Source organism: Haemaphysalis longicornis, unplaced genomic scaffold (assembly GCF_048455015.1).
Source record: "Haemaphysalis longicornis isolate Haplotype H1 unplaced genomic scaffold, Haemaphysalis longicornis Haplotype H1 scaffold_2, whole genome shotgun sequence".
NCBI classification, from domain to species: domain Eukaryota; kingdom Metazoa; phylum Arthropoda; class Arachnida; order Ixodida; family Ixodidae; genus Haemaphysalis; species Haemaphysalis longicornis.
Genome location: NW_027526295.1, coordinates 191243534 through 191264810, shown reverse-complemented (window position 1 = coordinate 191264810; position 21277 = coordinate 191243534). Strand labels below are relative to the sequence as shown.

General features: G+C 47.8%; 2 protein-coding genes and 1 pseudogene across 2 annotated transcripts; 1 reads left to right on the top strand and 2 right to left on the bottom strand.

Annotated features, from left to right (window-relative positions):
* Positions 1-4036: 4036 nt before the first annotated feature.
* On the bottom strand, positions 4037-4852 carry LOC144167573 (proteasome subunit beta type-3 pseudogene; annotated as a pseudogene).
* Positions 4853-9211: 4359 nt separating this feature from the next.
* LOC144169684 (proteasome subunit beta type-3-like) lies at positions 9212-10055 on the bottom strand. Its single transcript, XM_077698974.1, has one exon. It carries the CDS (start codon positions 9917-9919, stop codon positions 9302-9304), a length of 618 nt encoding a protein of 205 aa, XP_077555100.1. The 5' UTR covers positions 9920-10055; the 3' UTR covers positions 9212-9301.
* Positions 10056-10266: 211 nt separating this feature from the next.
* On the top strand, positions 10267-20532 carry LOC144169685 (protein LSM12-like). The gene is made up of 5 exons (XM_077698975.1): positions 10267-10449; positions 11153-11289; positions 14772-14881; positions 17552-17684; positions 18819-20532. The coding sequence occupies exons 1-5, from the start codon at positions 10320-10322 to the stop codon at positions 18906-18908; spliced, it is 600 nt and encodes a 199-aa protein (XP_077555101.1). The 5' UTR covers positions 10267-10319; the 3' UTR covers positions 18909-20532.
* Positions 20533-21277: the final 745 nt, after the last annotated feature.

The window sequence follows — 21277 nt, the reverse complement described above, 5'->3', positions numbered from 1 at the left end:
TGGCGGGCGTGGGGGAGGCGTAGCAGGGACATTGTTGGCGGCAGAGACTGGGTGTACCATTTACGAAGGGTCTCTGGGCTAAGGCTAGCATTGGCAAAATATTTTTTAAAGAAATTTCGGCTGATCTTGGGAGCGAGGGAAGAGCGGATAAAAAGCCGGTTGGAGTCAGGGCCTTGAGGTGGTCTTTTTTTTTTTCTTTTTGTAACGTAGAAGCTGTATCGCTGGTGGTAATGTCTCAGTAGATGGAGGAACCAAGTCGGGTAGCAGCGGAGGACTAGACGTTATACACTCCCGTGCAGCCAAGTGGGCTGCCTGGTTCCCCCCCCCCCCAAAAAAAAAAAAAAAAAAAAAAAAAAAAAAAACTCCTCGTGTCCAGGTGACCAGTCGATGCGAACATGAATGCCGCTAGATTTCAGGATGGAGATCTGATGAAGGATTTTGTTGGCGATGGTATTGGTCGACGTGGGACTTTTTATAATCTGTAGGGTTTCGAAAGAGTCCGCCAGGATGCGTATCTGGGAAGGCACGGAGGAGTGAAAGTCAAACATGAGGTAGTCTATGGCTTGAATGCTTGAATGATAGCATGGAGTTCCGCTTCGAGGATGGTAGCACATGGAATATTAAGGGATCGTTTGCCTTGGATGGAGGGGAGGTCAGGTGAAGCCCATGCGGTGCCAACTAGCGGAGGGGCAACGCTCGCGTCGGTGTAAATGTCGATTTCGTGGGGGAGTTTACTGCTTCGGAGAGCGTTGATACGGGCAGCGCGGTCGGGGTTGGCGTTGCGCGGGATGGGATGGGTGGCCGCAAGTACGAACTGAGCTATAGTTGGTGTTGAATGTTCGGTTAACTTAGCTTCCCTGCCGCTATGTATGTTTTCAAGTCACTGCACTCCGCATAACAGCGGAAGGCTCCTCAATGTGCTTTTCTTTTACGTCTACCCCTCGGCTACAGAGTGTGTGGAAACTTTTCCCTGTCCAGCGGAAGACTCCTCAATGTGCTTTTCTTTTACGTCTACCCCTCTGCTACAGAGTGTGTGAAAACTTTTCCCTGTCTATCATTCTGCTCCAAGTTCTAATCTAGTGTCACTAAAAAAACCTTATTTAGTGACACTATTCTAACCGATTCACTTTTACGTAGTAAGCCCGTTCCCAGTCCCTGGCCAATCACCCTCTGTGGGCACGTGCCATTGCCGAGAAGGCGAAGCAGAAGATGACGTCTACAGCTACTCCAGGCTTATAAGCAAGACCCCCTTCTATCTTCTAGAGATTATAGCCACCTTCGTCATGCATGGAAGCCGATGTTTTGTGAAACAAGGATATGCGAGGTAGCAATCACTAAACTTCGGTGCAAAATTCCCCCACTAAATTTTTATCTTTATAAATCTCGTCTGGCTCCATCTCTGCAATGGCCTTTCTGCGACGAACTGGAAAATATAGAACATTTCCTATTTAATTGCCGCAGCTTCTCCCCAATGCGACGCACGCATCTGGAGTCAACCTTTAGACGCCTTAACCTTCCGTTATCTAGTTCCGAGGTCCTGTCACTAGGCGCTTCCGCCCTAGGAGTCTGCCACAGGGATGTTGTGTCTGCCCTCCATTCTTATGTTGCGGCGACAGGCCGGTTTTCCTGCTAGCCAGCTAAACATTCACACATAGCTCATTTTTCTTCCTGATTCTACTTTTATATTATACATATTTAAAAAATTCTATTGGGTATTTCCTTTTCTAAATTTTGGGATCTAAAATAGTATAGGTCACATCCTCATTAGGCACAAAACTTCTTGGCCAATCCCCCGCGTGGGTATGTGCCATAGGCGTGCGCAGAGTTCTCAATTTGGGGGGGCAAAGTCTTACCGCTGCGCACCCCCCCCCCCCCCCCCCCCCCCAGAGCAACTCCCGACCTCTTCTCACTGAAGGCCTTGCGGTGCGAACGCAGTGCAAAGAGGGATAGTTATAAAATTTTTATTTCAATGTGATGGAATTGCAACACACACAAAATATTTCTGAGCAGAAATTTTACTTTCATGTGTTACATCGGCAAGGCATGGGGCAAATTTGGCGCCCCCTTCAGATGATTAGGGGGTGCGGCCGCCCCCCCTGCCCCCCCTGTGCGCACGCCTATGCACAGCCATAGTGGGAGGCAACCAACCAACAAACCATTCGGAATCTGGCCGTCTCCCGTGCTAGCCCCAGGCCATGCCGGGCTTCCCTCAAAAATATCCCAGCGTGTATGATCACTGCCATGAGTGCCTTCCCGCCTATACTGCCTCTCCTTCACCAACTTCCCTTCTTGTTTTATTTCTCTACATTCTTTTTGTTTTCTTTTCTTTAATATTCTTTTTAGGTTTTGATTTTATTTCGGTTTCAACACTTCCTGGTGCTACGTCTCACGTTTGGGCAGTTTTTTTCTGTTTATATTTCCCCCTGAACGCCTTTTTTAATTTCATTCCTTAAATGTGTTTCTTTACTTACTGAGTATATAGTTTCTCTCGGTGAGCGCCTCTTTCTTGGTCAATCCCCCTGAGTGGGTATGAGCGGTATCTTCTGTCACTACCACCCCCACCACTTTCATTCAGGGATTCCGAGACGGGGTAAGACCTCTCCTTATCCCAAGAAAATGGACCCCACTCACAATAAGGGTAGAATATTGGCAAGAACTCGATACACTCACATACCAGGACAATTTAAACGCAATCTACACAGATGCGGCCGTAAAGCAAGGCAATGCATCAGCCGTAGCTACTGACGAACATGGAAAGATGCTTGATTTTATCATTATACCAAAAGGACAGAATATTCAAGAAGCATAAATCACTGCCGTCATAGCAATCAGATGGGCTGAATTCAAGAGCAAGGACTCCATTAATTATCACTGACTCGACTAGGGCCATAAAAAACTTTATCTGCGGCATCGTCCCAAGGGATGCTGAAAGACTTCTTCCAAACATTCTAAAACAGAAACACACACTTGTCTGGACTTTCGCCCATCCGGGGCTAGAGGGTAACGAGGCGGCCGATTCTCTTGCGAGGACTACCATACACCGCATAGAGCCTGGACTTTTCGTACGCCCTCCCTGCTTACTTTCAAAGCACACACAAATTAATATCGCATAGACTTCACCGAAGATCAATGCGTATACGCCCCACCCCTAAGTGCTGAAGAAGCAAGAAATCTTAGAAAAATACTGACGAGCACTATACTTGCACAAGTCCAGACTCTCTCACTTATGTTCCCAAAGAACCATAATGAAGACTGAAAACAGTCACCGGAAGGCCGATTTATTCCATACAGTTTGGAATTGCCCAACTACTTGGGACTAAAATAGCCACAAATCCGCATTAGAGTCCTGGGAGGGAGCCCTGTCCAGCTCGGACTCCGCACAGCAGTTTGGCCTGGTTAGTAGGGCCAGGGCTGGCCAAATAGCTTCTGGGGTCATGGAATTTTGGACCTCACCCTTGATCTCTCCCCCGTTTACAAAATAAAGCTTACTACTACTACTCTGCCACCGAAATGTTTTCTGTGCCGCCCCCCCCCCCCCCCCCCCCGAGATTTATTGACAAGATTAGTCGATTCCCATTACAATTACTTACCATTTTTATTTATCCTTTTTTTCATTGTTATATTTTTTTCTCTTGATTTTGGATTCAAAATGTTTTCCAATCGCTTTAAATGACCCTTATACAGTGTTCCGTAACAGATAAGAACATTTGTTTTCTACAACCACTGATTAAGCGATCCGCTGATACTCGAAGGGACAATGCCCCGAATGCGCGAAACATATGCCCAACAAATAACACTCCCTATTCACAACCAGCACAAGTCCAGCTAGCCTTTACTGCCTGCAGCCTCTATTTCGTATTGTCTGGTGCACGCTTTGCGCATTCAGAGCAATAAACCGAAACCGTCTCACCACGTGTACGCAAGAGGCTCCTCCCACAAGCATTAATCCAATTTAGTGTTAACTATGTCTCAGTCGCAAATTGCCAAGACGAGACGAATGTCCTAGCCCGAGACAACACGCCGCCACTCAAGAAAGAACGAACGCGGATGGACACTTTTTTTATTCCGAGACATGCCGCGAGCGTGGCCCGCCTTCAGTCCATCCGCGTCTTGAGGTACTTGGTGGTGACCTTATCGTTCTCGATGATGTGCACCACGCCTCCCCACCCCGAGGCCGAGTCTCGGTCAAAGGCGTTCACGAGCGCCTGGGAGATGGTCTCGAAGAGCTCGTCGGGGCCCAGGCCGGGCTCCCAGAGGGCCTCGCACATGCCGTAGCTCTGCTCCTCGCACGTGCCGGACACCACGAAGTCCTCGGGCTCGTCGATGCACCCGATCAGGTCCATGACGCAGATGTACGGCTCGTTGGTCACGGGGTGCAGCCCCGCCACCACGGGCTCGACGAAGTAGGGCCCGAAGCGACGCTCGTACAGCAGGTTGGACACGACTGAGCCGAAGGTCTTGGGGCTGATACGGCGGCCCTCGCGGAGCTCGTAGAGGTTGGTGCGGAACCTCAGCCTCTCCGCCACCGTCTGCGTGTCCGTGGCGAGTCCCGGCAGGCCGCAGTATAGCTTGGGGCCCATCTCGAAGATGCGCTTGAAGTCCAGGGCGATGGTGTGGCCCCGCGCGCCGAGACGCCGGTCAGCCGCGATGGCCACGCAGTCCTTCCCTTTCATGGCGATCACGACGCCTCCGTTGTAGGACAGAACACTCATCTCGCTGGCTGGTTTACGCGCGGTGGCGATGCCGTCAGGCAAACATCTCGTCCCAACTTCTAAAATCCTGTGCACGTTCTTGAGGCAAAATGGCTGAGCGAAGAACCCTTGCACGTCAGCACGAGGCAAAATGGCGGCGCCAGGCGGCGCTCGCGCAAGTGTCCACTTCTACTTTCTTTGCATATTTTTACCGCTAGGTTTAGGACACCAAAACGTTGCAGTGTAAGAGTTCCAAAAAAATTGACAGGCCTGTTTGCATGCAGAAAAGAGAAACTGCTTCGCCAGAAATGAAATGGTCAAATGAAAAAGTGAGAGCTGGTTTGGATGTGCCAACCCCGGAATATACTATGGAAAAGCAACATAACCTTCTGGTGATGAAGCGTTGTCCAGACGATACCCCAATGAGGGAATGTACTCGAAACCAGTGGCATTAAATCGAAGCCAAGGAAGCAGTCCCCAAAAGTAGCATTACGAAGCCTCTGTCATCCCTGATCCGAAGTCCACATCCACGGTATCAACTCCACCATATCGCACTCTTCACTCACACAAAGTATCACTGGATACGCCACTGCTCAGAACAGTTGTTATTTGTCTTTTCTAATTCTCGTTTTTTTCTCGGGAATGTTTGTACCTACCCACATGTGGCGATCTCAAATCTAGCTGAACACCTGCAGTCATCACAATGAGCGGCCAAATGCAATAGCTTCTTGTTTTTTGGTGGGCCTCCAAGACCTTATAGTTGTGTACACACAGTACCCAGTCTATCTGATGTAACTTGCATCACATGACAGATGTACTAACATCGTAAACCACTCCTTAGGCACAGTGAACATGTTGCGACCAGTGCTTTGTTTCCCAGCCCCGGTTTCTTACTTTGCCCTTTGATTCAGCCTTCTTTTTCACTGCGTGCCTTGAACACCACCTTGAGTCCATATCTCGCAGCCACGTTCTTGAAGTGATATGAAAGCCTGTGCACGTACAGAATAACGAGGTGCACCCTTTTCCATTCTTTTTGTTATTCTGGTTATGGCTGTTCTGCACCTGCTTTCACCCATTTGGCTGTTTTTTGCAAGCACTCGTGAGCATGTGCTCTGGGCACCCAGCACGTTTCAACAATGCTGGCCTTTGCTGCTCTACCTTACCGTCTTTGATTAGTTTTGAGTGGTTAGGTTTCCACTTGAACAAAGGCTTCCTTGTCGTAGGCTCACACTATCAAGAAGTGGGGAGACAAATGCGTAAGCCAGCCATCACTCATCCTTTCAAAAAAAAGAAGTGCTACATTTGAATCAAAATGTTTCATGCATCACATGTCGAGAAATAATTACCCAGTACGCGCTTGAAAACGGTCTGTACAAGTTGGTGTAACGGTCTGACAGACTTTGCCGGACTGGCCATACCCATCCACGACCAATGTCAACAGTGCAAACTGTGCATTTTGGTGCCACTGACAAAGTGAAATGTGCATTTTGTGAATAGGACCTTAAAAATAGAACTGTGTACACTGTGTGAATTGTGACCTCTCCCTTTATCCTCCCCCTCCGCCATCCTCACTTCCCCACAGGGCCTCATGGTCTCTCGTCCTTAATACAGTGTTTCACTCACTCACTCGAGCATATCTGTTTCTTGTGAAAATAGACTTAGCTGTGAGTAGGTGCTCTGTTTGTTTCTGCCTAACATACGTCTTGTGTTTTCGTGCCTTATCAAGATGTGTACATTTTGGCTCGGACAAATCTGGCAGGACCTCCTCAAGCCACACCAAACATGTTTAAAAATTTTGTAAGTGCCTTCCACCATACAAGTGCTCCCTGCTGGCTGTGTCGCAACATCCTGCTGAAGCATGACAGAAAAAATCTTTACAGAGTTATGGCAATGTGTTGTGGTAATCCAAGAAGAGTAACAGCTGTCGTGCCACCCTTGTCATCTGTTTGAACCTTCTCGACATATTGTGGGGACACGTTGCAAACCCAGAGAACATGTTGGCACTGTGGTCTGTGGGCAGTGCATGCTGTCAAACGGAAGCACCGTGTAGAAGTCATGCTGCACATGCGGGCAGGCTCATGGAAACAATGAACTCTCACATTTATGGGTGTTGCAATAAAATATAGTACTAGAAAAGCTTGCAAAATTGTAGTTTGCACACCTCGGCATCACAAGGGTATTAGAAAATGTGTTGGAAGAACACCAACATACCTAAAAGGGATGTCGACAAGCTGAAGAGTTATGAACAGATCCCCATATTTTTTTTACTTAAGTTATGAGCACGGGTGATGTTGGAGAAATAGGTGGCACTCCAGCAAAGAACAGGCTAGGCTTAGAGATTCCACGATGCTACAATTCACATCTGTGCTGTGAGCAGTACAGTCGATAAATCAGCAGAGCATAAAAAGGTTGGCCGCCCTTTCTTTTTTTGGCTGAGGAAGGATGTCACAGGCTTCACAAAAGAAAGCATCCCACCGGCGTGCATGTGTAGTGCAACCAAAGGGGCTAATGAAGTTTCTCAAGCTCAAAGGATCTACAGTTGGAAAAAAGAAGCAAGAACAAGGTTGGTTCACTCTGGCATTGAAGTAACAAGAAAACAGATGGCACTGCCGAATGAAGAAGTCACAACAATGCCAGAAAAAGCCTGTGTGCACTACTGGCACTGCCAGAAGTTCTCGCGGCGAGGAGCTTCCGCATTACGGAGAACTGCCCGCTTGTGGCTTGAGGTTGTCACAACCAGGATTGATAACAATCAAGTGGTGCACATCACAGTCAGCCTGCTTATCGCTCTCGTTGGGCGGTACAAGTAAATCACGCTTTGGAGGAGCACGAAGTTTGGTCTAAATCATGACAATCATGACGGTACTCTCTGGCAAATTGCCGAGATCAATGCACCAACGTCTGCGAACGCTTCTCTCCTTGGATCTCCCACATTAAAGACAGCCATCTCCTCGAGTGCCACGTGACTGTCATCGACTTTTGAAATCTGGTTATAACGGGTTGGTTGCAGACTATTGCATTCTGTTTACCTCTCATTACTTGTAGGTAGTGTAGTATTATTTCCAATTTGATAGTGTTAGGTCCGCTTGATTAAGACACTGATCATGTTGCAGCAAGTTGGCGCTGTGCATGCATGCAGTAGTTGGGGTGTGGCAAGTTGGCCGACGGCTACAGGCAGTTGTAATGACCGTGTGAAGATGGTGTCAAACTCGAAAGGACATTAACAGAGCTTCCCCCTCTCACTGATGAGTTTGGAGTAACTGAAATGGTCATCAACTTCAAGTTTTACAATAGGATGGGCGAGGATGATTAGCAGACAACACTGCCTGCACCTTGCGTGATTGTAAGCAGATGAACGTGCTGCGGACACATGCAGGGCACTGCATAAATTTTAGTGTACTGGTGCCACGAGCCACACTTTAATTTAATATTGAGACTCCTTTCTTTGCCATTGTTTCTATTCATGCAGCTGACATGAGCATTGGGGTTATTTGTGTTCTGCCTTGACTACAATTTTGCATTCAACTTGTGTTTTGGCTATTTGATTGATTGATTGTAGGGCTTTACACGCCGACGCAACACAGGCGATGAGGCGCGCCGTAGTGTAGGGCTCCGGATTAATTTTGACAAGCTGGGCATCTTTAACGTGCACCGAGATCTCGTACACACGGGCGTTTTTGCTTTACACCTCCATCAGAAAAGTGGCTGCCGCGGCCGGGAATCGAACCCGCGACCTCGTGCTCAGCAGCGCAACGCCTTAGCCACTGAGCCACCGCGGCGGGTCTTGTATTTCGCCTAGTCCCATTATAAAGACTGTTTTGTTGTGCAGTTCAGGGCTCTGAGTCACTCTTCTCATGGTACCTGCAGAAGCTGGACATCAAATACCAGCCTCTTTTTGTTGCTGGTTCTAGGCGGAGAATTAATTCTCCCCCAGATACATCCCAAACTGGTCACAGAGGAATGCAACGCGCAATGCATTACTCCATTACAGCAAGTTGAAAACTTCATTAACCGGCCATACCTTGTGCAGCTGTAAGTTAATGTATCAATAGTGCAATCGATATGATCGGCACATTACAGGCAGAGACTGTGTCGATGACTGTATTGTTGTGAGTTGGCAGTTTTGCTATGGACTGAGGTCTACAGCATCTAGCAAATAAGCCCGCACTGACATACATAACCAGGCCGCAACCGTTTTGTGCAAATCACGATGTCAGAACAGTTTGCTAGCCCCGAGACGCGGCCACTTGCACCATGCACTAAAATTGCACCTATAGCACTTATATGCTTCTCAATGGCTGGAGTTGTGTGCATGATCGTACCTCTCATCACATAGAAATACAAAAACTTCTGACGCTCAGAATTCTCGCTGTAAGCTACTCAATCAATCTCGGTTCCACCACAACATTTAAATTGAAACTAATAGACCTGGAGCTGTAAAAAAATAAAATATTTTGCCATTTTGCATACCCCTCAACTTGCAGCTAAATGAAACTCCGCCTAGCTTGAACAGGCAGGCATAAGAGAGGCAAAAACGCGCATTTATTCCAGGCATCACTGATGGCGTTACAACATCGTTTTGACGGGGGACACTGCCGATGGCGGCGTCTTCAGTCCATCCTGGTCTTGAGGTACTTGGTGGTGACCTTATCCTTCTCAATGATGTGCACCACGCCTCCCCAGCCGGAGGCCGAGTCTCTGTCAAAGGCGTTCATGAGTGCCTGGGAGATGGCCTCGAAGAGCTCGTCGGGCCCCATGTCGGGCTCCCAGAGGGACTCGCACATGCCGTAGCACTGCTCCTCGCACGTGCCGGCGACCACGAAGTCCTCTGGCTCGTCGATGCACCCGATCAGGTCCATGACGCAGATGTACGGCTCGTTGGTCACGGGGTGGAGGCCGGCCACGACGGGGGAAATGAAGTAGGGCCCGAAGCGGCGTTCGTAGAGCAGGTTTGACACGACGGAGCCAAACGTCTTGGGGCTGATCCTACGGCCCTCGCGAAGCTCGTAGAGGTTGATGCGGAACTTGAGCCTCTGCGCCACCGTCTGCGTGTCCGTGGCGAGCCCCGGCAGGCCGCAGTACAGCTTGGGGCCCATCTCGAAGATGCGCTTGAAGTCCAGGGCGATGGTGTGGCCCCGCGCGCCCAGCCGCCGGTCGGCCGCGATGGCCACGCAGTCCTTTCCTCGCATGGCGATGACGACGCCTCCGTTGTAAGACATAATACTCATCTTGCCGGGTTTTGTTGCGGTGCCGAAGCCGCTGAGGACACAACGTAGACAAAGTGAGCTGCCCGCAACTTCCACAACTCGCAATGACTCTCCAAAATCTTTTCAACAACGCCGACTAAATTTCTTGGATTGGATTGGCTTCGTAAACGTTGAAGTGATGTCCCTGCGAATGCTTTTTAGTTGCATAATTAGTGCTACTTTTGGTTAAGCGTTATGAAAATAAAATTTCAAGCTGAAATTTTGTTTCTGGCTTGCAAGAACTATATTTTAAGAACACGTTTGAGGAGTTCTCTAAACGCCGTGCTCAGAACGCCGCTTTTGGCAGAAGTCACGGCGTCGCCTGGCACGTGACAACTATGCCAATTCTTTCCTCCATGATGCCAATCGTCCATTGCCGAAAATGAAAGCGATGGCGGATGGGCCAGAATGCTTTGCCCTGGGAAGTGTCGTTAGCTGCAAAACCTGTTATGACCAGGTAATCGAGGGAGAAGTATTGGCCTTCGACCAACAGACCAAGGCGCTGATGTTAAGTATCCTTCAAAGGTGCCCGCTATGTGTCCCAGAATTTGGTTCCCTTAAAAAAAAAAATTGCAACGTGCTTCTCCGCCTTGCCCGAGGGCCGCATGCATGCTAATAGGACTTCCATGCAATGCCAGAATGCTAGGATGCTTGTAGAATACTCGCAGTGCCGAGTTCTGGCCATTAGAATTGTATGCTTTAGACATTGCCGGTCGTATGTGCACATCCTAGAATTTTTTTTCTCTTTGCGCCATGTAGCATCCCTATGTGTCCAACAAGCGATATTATTGTCTGACGCATAACTCCTGCCTTGAGAGGCGTGCGTTCCTATCGTCTGTGAGGCGTTTCGTCACTGTTCCCGTCGGAACTTCAATGTCTTCACTGTTAACAATCACAAGCGTGGTACGACCTCTCATTTCCATTGATTGCGTTTGCCGTGGGATAGCACCTCGCCACGGTGCGTAAGGGAAAAGTTGAGCGTTGACTGCGGTTGCGGCCCGGGTTCGGCGGCACTGTCAAACGTGCCACGACAGCTAAGGAACGTTCGATACGAAGACGGCTCTTGCGTGCGTCGAAGCGGTGGCGGTATTCTTGGAGCGCGCATTCGCGACGTTCGCCACGCGCTTGGGTTAAGCTCTGGGGCTGTTGTGCTTGTCGTCTTCTCTCTTTTTTCTTTTCCTGCCGCCTTGTGCTTTCCTTGACTGCCGGCCTCAGAATGTGCCAGCTCGAGCGGGAAGGCCAACGTCAACGACATCCGCATGGTCAACCTCAACTTCGTGTCCGAGTTGATCGTGAAGAAGGAAGCGAGCTCGGGTCCCCTCGCTCCCCCACAGCCCCTGAACACAGAAAAGGTACGCAAGAGAGCGTCTGCCTTGCTTATGCCACGACTGTGACATGTATTTTACCGTCTTTAGCTGTTGTGTCCTCTGCGCAAGAGCAGTGTATCAACAAATGTGCAAGTGTGAAGTCCACCGCGGCATCACGCGGGATATAGGCAAAAAAACACGGGACGTTTTGTTTGGCTAACCTGCATTTTACTTTCAATGCCTTACCAGGTGCAGCATCGCTAGGCAGGGCAGTTAGCTTGGAAAGGTATTATCATTCACAAGCGTCCTGTTCTAGCAACTGATTTCTCGCGCAAAAGAGGCGAAAAAAAACTGCCTTAGCTTTTGCGTGAAATTAAGTGCATTTGTTGCAGCTAGTTCATTTCAGCGAAAGCAACAACAAGAGTACCTGTTAAATGTATGGTGAGCGGATGTTAATAAAGTGGGCTCAATTTTCAGAAAAACTTGTTGTATGTAGGTTTATTAGCGATGGCTCCATCAGTGTGGAAACTCTTGGTAGGTTCGTAGCAGCAGACACTGAAAAACAGCATTACGAACAAGGGTTATGTGGAGAAGCATCTTATTTAGCCCTTTTGTTTGTGATCAGCAGCCCTCCATTGCAGTTTGGTCCTCTTCCAAGGGGAGCTTCTGTTCTATTATTGGCTTTAAGCCTGAGTTAAATTCTTTTGATTAACCTTTTTGCGTTACCAAGTTCAGTAACCATTGAGCTCACTGTCTTTCAGTTTGTGTGCTAGTTGTTTGCCTGGAAGAGATGCCAGAGTATCAAAACACCATTTATTTGTTTGTTGCAAAAATCACCTGCTTTGTGGAGCATTGCTGGGTTACCTTATTTTTTTTGGACATCATTGGTTGTAGGCCATGTGGTAATTCAGACTGGTGTCATGAATGCGTATCTGCCAGCTATATGAGGCAGATATATAGCTGTTGAGAAAAGTGGATGGGGCCTGCATGAGATAAGACTCCACCAAGATCTGGCACGGATGGTTGGACAGGTTGACAAGTTTCCAAATCTAAAACGGGTGAGGTAGAGTTGAATGTGTAATTCAAAGTTAAAGGTTCTTTTGGTGGAAAAAGAAAACGCACATATATAGACAGGTGAGGCATAAACTTTTGAGCGTTACTATGTAGGGGCAGCCAAATGTAACCCTGAATGACAGTAACATAGGTAGCATGGATTGTGTGTGTGTGTGTTTTTCTAATTACCGTAATTACCCGATTCTAACGCACACCTTTTTTCCGGAAAAATAGGTCGAAAAATCGCATGCGCGTTCGAATCGGATACGAAACTGAAACAACGGAAATTTAGTCTCGCCCATTACCATCTCAAGATGGCGCCAAAGCTTTTAGCAACAATTTTTCGGACGGAGGAAGCATAGGCGCCCAGGCTTTTCTATCGGCGTTCTCACAAATCGTCACATCGTTCCACTTGCGTGCTTGATAACAGCAATGGCAGCAGCGGCTCTCGCGCGTTCAAAACGAGTGGTCGGCTGAAGCATGCGCCTCTGGAGAAGTTCGCAGGATGGGCGTGCGAGGCGTGGGCCACGATCCCATCGATCATGGGTGAACGTTCGTTATGAAGTGTGGCATCGCAAACGCGCTTGACGGCACCAAGGACGAGATGTTGTGGTCAGCGGAGAGCGACGAGGAGTGAGATGAGTGAGATTACTTCGAGAAATAAATCGTCCGTTTTCTCTCACATTCGTTTTTCTTGCTCGCAAAGTTCCGTGCACGTTACTATCAGAAGTGCAAGTTTTTTTCGTTTTTTTGCCAGGAAAATAGGGTGCGCGTTAGAATCGGGGGCGCGTTAGAATCGGGTAATTACGGTAGTATTCCATGGAGATCTGAGCTGTGGGTACTTTATCGTGTGCATGGAACCCGTGTCACTCCTGCAGCTTTTACCTGCCGTGGTGGCTCAATGGCTAAGGCGTTGTGCTGCTGAGCAAGAGTACGCGAGTTCGATTCTTGGCCGCGGCGGCCGCTTTTCTAATGGAGGCGAAAAGCAAAAACTCCCGTGTGTACGAAATTGCGGCGCACGTTAAAGATCCCTAGGTGGTCGAAATTAATCCGGAGCCCTCCACTTTGGCGTCCCTCATCGCCTGTGTTGCGCCGGCGTGTTAAACCCTACAATCAATCAATCCTGCAGCTCTTCTTGCCACTTTCTCCGATTGGAGGGTACCTTCATTCTGCAATAGACCATTACTGACTGGTAGTGATGAGCTCTGTAATGCTGCACAAACCTTGCGGTGCTCAGACCTCACGATGATTTCAGTTGCCATAAGATGACATTAGTTATCCTTCAGCTGTCAAGCTAGGGTTACCCTTCCATACCTGCCAACTCTCCCGATTTACCCGGGAGACTCCCGATTGTACGGATACAGCCATACATTTCCCGATAAACGGCCCCAACCCCCACCTCGAAAACAAAGAAAAACGAACTGCGTTATGCAGCACAGCCGCATTGCGAACAGCCATCACGGAACTGGGTAGCTAGCCGAAGTCGGATGGGAATCCAAGCCGTTTGTGTGCACGGAGTGTACAAGCGTAACTTTGTTCAGATGTGCTCGGGACAATGTGTTGAGGACTGAACGTAGTAACATTCTGCTCTTCACAGCTTTGACATCATGGTGTTGTTGAAACACAAGAAGAGCTATTTGCAATGTTTCTTGAAGTGTTATACTTCAGAATTCCCATGTTTCGTGCCGTCCAGGAAAGGCCAACAGTTCAAATTTTGCACGACTTGTGCATGCAACATGAGCGTGGCCCACGGCGGTAAAGGAGACTTAAAACTGCATTTGGCGACTGCTAAACACCAAAGCTTCCTTTGTGCTGCTGTGAAGCAGAGGACTGTGAGCAACTTATTTGGCAACAGCAATGAAGACATCGTTGTGCGTGCGGAGTGCCTTCTCACTGGATTTCTTATCCTGCACAATTTGCCGCTCAGCGTGAGTGATCACATTGAGCCACTTCAGCGCAAGACTCGGATTGAGTTCAGGGCTTCAATGTCCAACTCTGCTCTGCAAAACCTACTGCTGGCAAAAGATCATCAGAACGGTCCATGCTACGTGAAAACGCACTCGGCTGCATTCTTGAAGAAAGTGAAGTCTGCCACTGTCACTTCACTGCAAAATAAGTAGGCGAAATTGCTAGACATTAGCTCTGCAACCCTCCTCCTCCCACTTGTAAATATATCACTTTTGTGAATAAATTTGATTTGCCTGGTATGCGGGGCATCAGTGTGGCCATGAGACCAATTTAAAAACCAAAGGTGAATCTTGTATGTACACTAGACATCGCATGTGCTGCATTAAACCCCCCCCCCCCCCCCCCCCCCTCCCCAGGCTGTGAACCTCCCGATTTTCGAAGTCCTCAGCCTGGCAGGTATGCCCTTCTGGCACCAAGCATAGGCATCATGATGGATCACCAAATGTTGCACTTTTTTTTGTGTGCCATGTCACTAAATGTGCACCCTTCTTTTCCCCCACTTGCAGCTCAACACGAGAGTCCGGCAAAACACAGATGAGCGCCAGCGTCTGGCTGCCGCCATTTCCGCTGGGGTGTCCCACGACGGCATACGGCTTTTCCTGGCCATTCGGAAGACGTGAGTTGTGCGCTCTTGATGTGCCATTGTGTGATGTGGTTTGAAACTGAATTCGGAAAATGCAGGACTCTGTGCGAAGCCAGGCTTGCATGCTCTTGAGAGGTGTGGCTGCACGTCAGGGCTTGAGAGAGTTAGCGTAGTTGATGTCTGGAGTTTGGTTTGCATGTGTTAGGGATTATGTCTGGTGGCCAATCTGCCAATGGAAGGGGGATTGATAACAGTGGCTCTTGTGATTTGGATTAACAAGAAAGCACAGAATAAAAGCCAATTGACAAACCTGCATCATTGCGCAAAAACATGCTTAATAAAGCACTCCCCGATTTAAAATTTGGGAGGCAGCTGGGGCATCCAGGAAGGCATAGTGAAAGTGAACAAGGAAAAAAGCTTTGCATTAACTCTTTTGCGACCGTGCCATAGGCCATCGTTCGCGGGTGAAGGATGGTTTTCAAACCTCGCGCAAAAGCTAAAAACGGCACTATTTGGATAACTGACGCCATCTGGCATGTTTAGTGGAAACCGCTTTTTCAGTTTCGTTGCTATCTATTTACATTTCACATGGGTGGATGGCGTCGCGAGTGAAATTTGAACCCAATGTGGCGGCAAGTTGGGCGAAAATGGTGTCCTGTTCCACTGCACGCTCTGCAAAGGCGGACAGCGGTTTCAGCGGTTTCGGCTACTGCCGCTGCTGATTTTTTTACCCCATAAGCAGTGGTGACTTCAGAAACGATATGGATTTCTTCAGATTTTAGTTTTGATGAAGACTCTTCCATTCAGCAGCCTCAGACTTCGGGAGGCGTTACCAGGGAAGGTTCATTTTTGACTTCACGCTGTATTTATGAACAAAACGTGCCTAATATCTGACAATTGTGATATCTGCACGTGGAGGGTCTGGACAATGTGCAGCTTTAATATTTTGCCAAATGCGCCGCGCCGTATTGCATTATCTCTTTCAAGATAGCTTGGCGCTTGTGTAAAATTAGTGCTGCAGAGCGACGTACGATGCTTCTCAAGAACGCTAAATTTTTTAATCTTGTTTTTTACCGCTGCAGTGATAAGGACTTTGTGTGAGAACACAAACTAGCATGCTTGGATGCATATTTTAGAGAGAACGACAGACTCGAGTGGCTTTGCGGAGTGGCACAGCCATCGGGGCTGTTAGGTTGGTGGGCCTGCAAAAATCCAAAACTTGGTGTACAGCGTTGACTTATATATTGAATCATAGCTTAGGAACCTAGAAACATTTTGTATGTCTTAGAATTCCTAAATTAATTTTTAGGCTCAGTAAAATTGCCGATTCGTGTTTTGTGAATACTTCTTTGCGCATTTGTTTTGTTGACCAATAAGCTCTGAATAATTACATCTTTCACAAAACTGTTGTTATATGTTTGAAAGAGAAATGCATAAGCTACAATTTTATGCATAGCAATGCTAAATGTGTCTAGTAGCTCAAAGAAAAAAAAAATTTCTGGAAGCAGTCAAAATCGGCCATTTTTCCGTGGTCACATAAGAGTTATGGCACAAAACTCAGAGTTGCAGTTTTATGTACTGCAGTAATAGTCTTGTGCCCGTGAAAAGACAGGTGTTATCATGAAAGTCAGAACATGGGTGATGGGCATGGAAGACTAGCCTGTGACTTGAATTCAATCCATGAACTGCTTCTACTAACTGCTACGGAAACTTGTGATGACAGCCGTTATCGTCATCTAATTCCCTGTAGTGAGTATGTGTGAGTTGATTGTATAGGGGGTTTTTGATGACAGATGCCAGGGTAGGTCCTGGAGCATGTGGCACTGACAGCTTCGCTGCAAAAAATGCAGCAGTGAGGAAGTGTGAACTGTGAGACTATTTGACCCCATTTGCTCATGCTATTTGCTCATGCATTGCAAGTAGAGCACTACTGATGCGAGGAGTTTGGGCTATCTTCTGCTGGGTGCAAGTTCTCACATTTCACTGCTTGCTATACAGACAGGCCTTGTCTGTTCAGATAACTTTATAAAATGTGGGTACATGGCAGGCTTGCTGTGTAAAGCTTGTGTTTCCGTTGCTCAGCTTTAAGCACTTGCAGGATACTGATACGTACACTAATATTAAAAATGCAGTGAGAGCATAAAGCCAGTCATAAGAAGGTGGTTGCTGGTGTGGCAGAGGCAGCCACGTCTACGTTTGTGAAAGCATGCATTAGTTGCCGTTCATCCGAAACGGCAACACAGCACGATAAATATCAACAATTCAGTGTGGAGCTATTAGTGTTGTAGAGCTATTAGTGTTCTAGAGCTATTAGTGTTCTAGGGTCATCTAGCATTTGGTTAAGTCTAACTAGCAACCAAATGCTGGTTCACCCTAGAACAATAGTAGCTCTAACTGAATTTAAGGTTTCTAAGCATAGGCAGCCTACTGCGGGCACTGGGGGAAAAAAAAATAAAGATAAACGCCCCTTTAGGTTGAATGGCAGTATTGGCTGCCATTTGACTCGGACTTATTTAGGGTAGGTTATTCATTCTGCAAATGGCATCGCTAGATTTGATGAACTCTCTTAGATTTGCCGCCAGTCTGCGCCCTTTTCGTCCAGACACTGCGCCTTCCCCCAGCAGTTATTTTTAATGGTTGCAGGACTGCTGTGAGCTGCAGTGTTGACGTCGTTTTCTCCTCCTCCTCCTCCTCCTCTGGCAGGATTGACGACGTCACGTGGCAGGGCAAGAACATAATCGTCATGAACCAGGTGACCATCGTGCCCCCCTACAGGCCGGAGAACTGCAAGGGCAAGTCGGACAGCGACGCCAGCGTGCTGCACGTGCGCAAGATTGTAAGCAGCCGCATGTCCCCCCAATCCCAGCCACCCCGTCCTCTTCCCCCCTCACCACCTCCCCCGCGTCGGGGCTGCTAGCAGGGCTGCCTCAAGAGTGGCTCTCTCCCGGGGAGACCTACCTTGCTTTGTCTAAACGGCACTTGCGGCCAGAAGCGCAATGTCGCCTTTCTTTTCTTTCTTGTTTGCCTAAACTACTACAAGAAATGTCTCTCACAAGAAGTTGTAGCACAGTGGTCATCTCAACATATGTTCTCTGTAACAGTGTGCAATGTTGACTGTTCCCAATAAAGTGGTTTTTGCTTCTGGTGCAGACAGTAAGGAGGCACTCTAGAGGTAGCGGCTAGGCTGCTGCCTTAAGCCGTTGTTTCTTTGACTTGTTGGAGCAGTTTAACAAATGTACGGTTTCTAGTCAAGGGTACCTTACCTGCCTGCAGGTGACCAGTCGACTCTGTCCTTGTAGCTTGCTTTAATGGCACTCGCTGTGGCACTAAAGGTGTGTTGGTGTAACAATGGCCTGTGGCTCTGTGAGCAGCCCAAGGCTCCCTGCTTGCCGCGTCACGCATTGGGTTGCTTGGTGTGATCGTACAGGGCATACTGGCCAACTAATTAGTCTGCTTAGAACTCAAAGAACAGAAACCCTTACATGTAGGGTTAGAACTGAACCAGCAGAGTTTTATAACTAGCACTTAAGGTTTAGTTCAATTATAATTAGTCTACTCAAGGTTTAGTCGAACACAGAGTAGAACATTGTTCATGTGCTTTAAGGAGCCACAACCTAATCTTAACCATATCCTTGGGAGCAGTGGCCAGCTAGTGCCAAAGCTTCTTTGGTCAAGTAAGTGTGCTCAAATTGTTTAGATAGAATTTGCTGAGCATGGCTTTGATTTGGCACAAAGTGGTACCATCTAGTCAAAGTGATGTTGAAAGGGTTTCCAGGGTTCTACTGGCACACAGAACTAAGCTTGGCCGTGCATTGAATACCTGTTAACACGTCTTTCACTTCCGATTCCCGGACTACCAGTAGATGGCCAATGCCATGGTTTCATATTCTTGGCATCCACCAATGTTCCGCTGCATGCCACATGTTAGACAGGTCTTGCATCACTCATGCTGCGATTGTCTGATTTTCAGGTCGAGAAACATCTTCGGGATCAGCAGAAGCAAGGAGGCCAGGGGCCTCGTCAGACCTCGCCTTCAACGCAACCTTCTACAAAAGCTTAAACAGCCTCTCTTTCCTTTGCCCTGCCCCTTGATTCTCAGGCCTCCTCTCCATTTCTGCCTTCACTACTTCTCGCTGCAATCACTTACCGATGCAAAAAAAAAGCCCGGGCTTGCTGTCAGCCGCTCCGTGCAGTCAGCTGTGCATTCTTGGTTCGAGCTTAAAGGAGTACTGACACGAAATTTCAAAGCTGAGATAACTATGTAGAACGCTTCCTTTTTATCAGGAGATATCTCCCAGCAAGTTTCAACAGCAACCGTTCAGCGAAACATATTTAAAATCTATTTTAATCTTCGCCCGCACGAGAAAGCCCAGAGCGGACCGACATGACATCATCTGCTACTTGCCTCAAACTGTCGACGCGCTGGCGCACGCTGCTCGGGCGTGTGTACACGTCATGGTTTTGGGACTGAACGTCATGCTGCCCGGGCCTGTGGGGACGGCGAAAACCTCGGCCGGTCTGGGCACGCGCGTGTGCTCGCTCGCGCGTGCTTCCAGAGCGGCAGAGATACGGCAAGAATGGTGACGTCACGTGATACCTCCTGTCATGGCGGCCGCTTGGCGTTCGTTTTGTCGAAACCGAAACTGACACGAATAAACGACGCCGTAAATGAATGTTTACGCTGCACTCGACCGTCTAATCTGTCATTCTATGATTAGTGGGCTGGTAGGCACGCATAGCAGCGAAAAAAACGCAACACCAAAATTTCGTGTCAGTACTCCTTTAACTAAAGTGAACGGCTGTAGCGGTGATCTTGACTGTGTTGCTGAAGGCTACACGCTGTACAAGCAGTTCTCGGAGGAAAAGGATGCAAAATTCCTCTGGTGACTGGAGACAGATTTTATCACGACGTGCACCACTTAACAGTGCAGGTGTGCATACTGGACAAAGGTGACATACTTAAAATCACCGCTTAACCAACTTTATCAAATGCATTTCATCTCCCTTCTTGGCTTTTGAAACTTTTTCAAGCTGCGTTGAGTTTGTGCAAAAGGAGGCTGTTGCTTCTGTTTCTCTTGTCTTGTTTATTAGAACCAGGGAGCTCCCTGTTGAAACATGCAGATACTAAAAGGTGCAATAACCTTTTCCTGATGTGCAGTTTCTTTTAAGAGACTTTTAATGATAATTATTGGCAAGACTTTAAACATGCAGCACAACACTATTGTGGGATTCAGCGCAGAGTTTTTCTTGGCCACAATCTAAGCTGCTCTCGGGGGCAGCACTACATTCCTTCGATCTTTGTTGTCCCCCTTCCCCCCATCTCATTTCTGTTTTGTTTCTTCCCCTTTCATGCCCTGCCTCTGTTGTTGACCTTTTTCCTCTCGCACAAAAGGGGGCAGCTTGGTGGAGCCCACATTTTGTCACAAGTCTGAGGGAATGCCGGTCCTTTGTTGCTTATGCAAGCTGGCTCCGGCATCGCCCAGCACTTGTCTATGCAGAAGGACAAGTTTGAAGAGACCTGCCTCATGTCAGAGGCAACACTGATGTTGTGACAGTTTTTTTTTTAACTTGGAAAAAAAATGACGACTAAAGTATGATGAGATTTAAAATGTTAGCAAAGGCAGGTTGAGCCTGCGTAAAAAAAAATATCTTGGCAATAAAAGACTGAAAGAAGAGGACGTGTAGATCTGTGTGAATATCGCTTCTTATTTTCATTCATGTTGTGGAAGTTGTATGCATTGTGTGGTAAATTAAATTGGCGCTAAAGGCACATGAAGTCTCCATGTTTAAAAACTTTTGAGTCCACTGAAGACAAAGTAGTTCTAATTCTTGTTCACATGGGATATTGGCCAATAGGCTAATTTTAAACCACTTTAACTGTTGGCACTGTCATTGTTCACCTGTTGGCAGCCTTAAAAGTTGCCGCAGAGGTGGGTCACTTTCACAACAGGCCGCTGGAAAAGACTGCTCTTGAGCTAGCGAGCTTTTCCCACAACAGCACAGCGTATGTTCTGGAAGTAGCAAGACGCTGTTGGCAAGCCAAAGCAGGAGGAGAAAGGGATTTCACAAGTGGTACCACAAAAACCCCTTCAGCTACAACTGCTCTCTACGAGACTGCTAGAATTTGCACCTGGACCTCCCTGATGCAGACCTTGCGACATTGTATAGTATTTTCCAATTGGAACTTGGCAATACGGCACCACACATTTGTACTTCCAATGGCTTCAGCGCGTGCAACTAGCCGTTTGAACTACCGTCACTGAATTTGGCAAGTAACAGACAAGTTAGCGTGGAATTAAGGGACCTGTTAACGTCTATTCCAACATTCGAAACCATTGTCACATTGTTGCTCCCAAATGTAGGCCACGGCCATACACTGCATGTCCACTTGAAGGGGTGACGAAGTACAGAGATAGCATGCACAACATA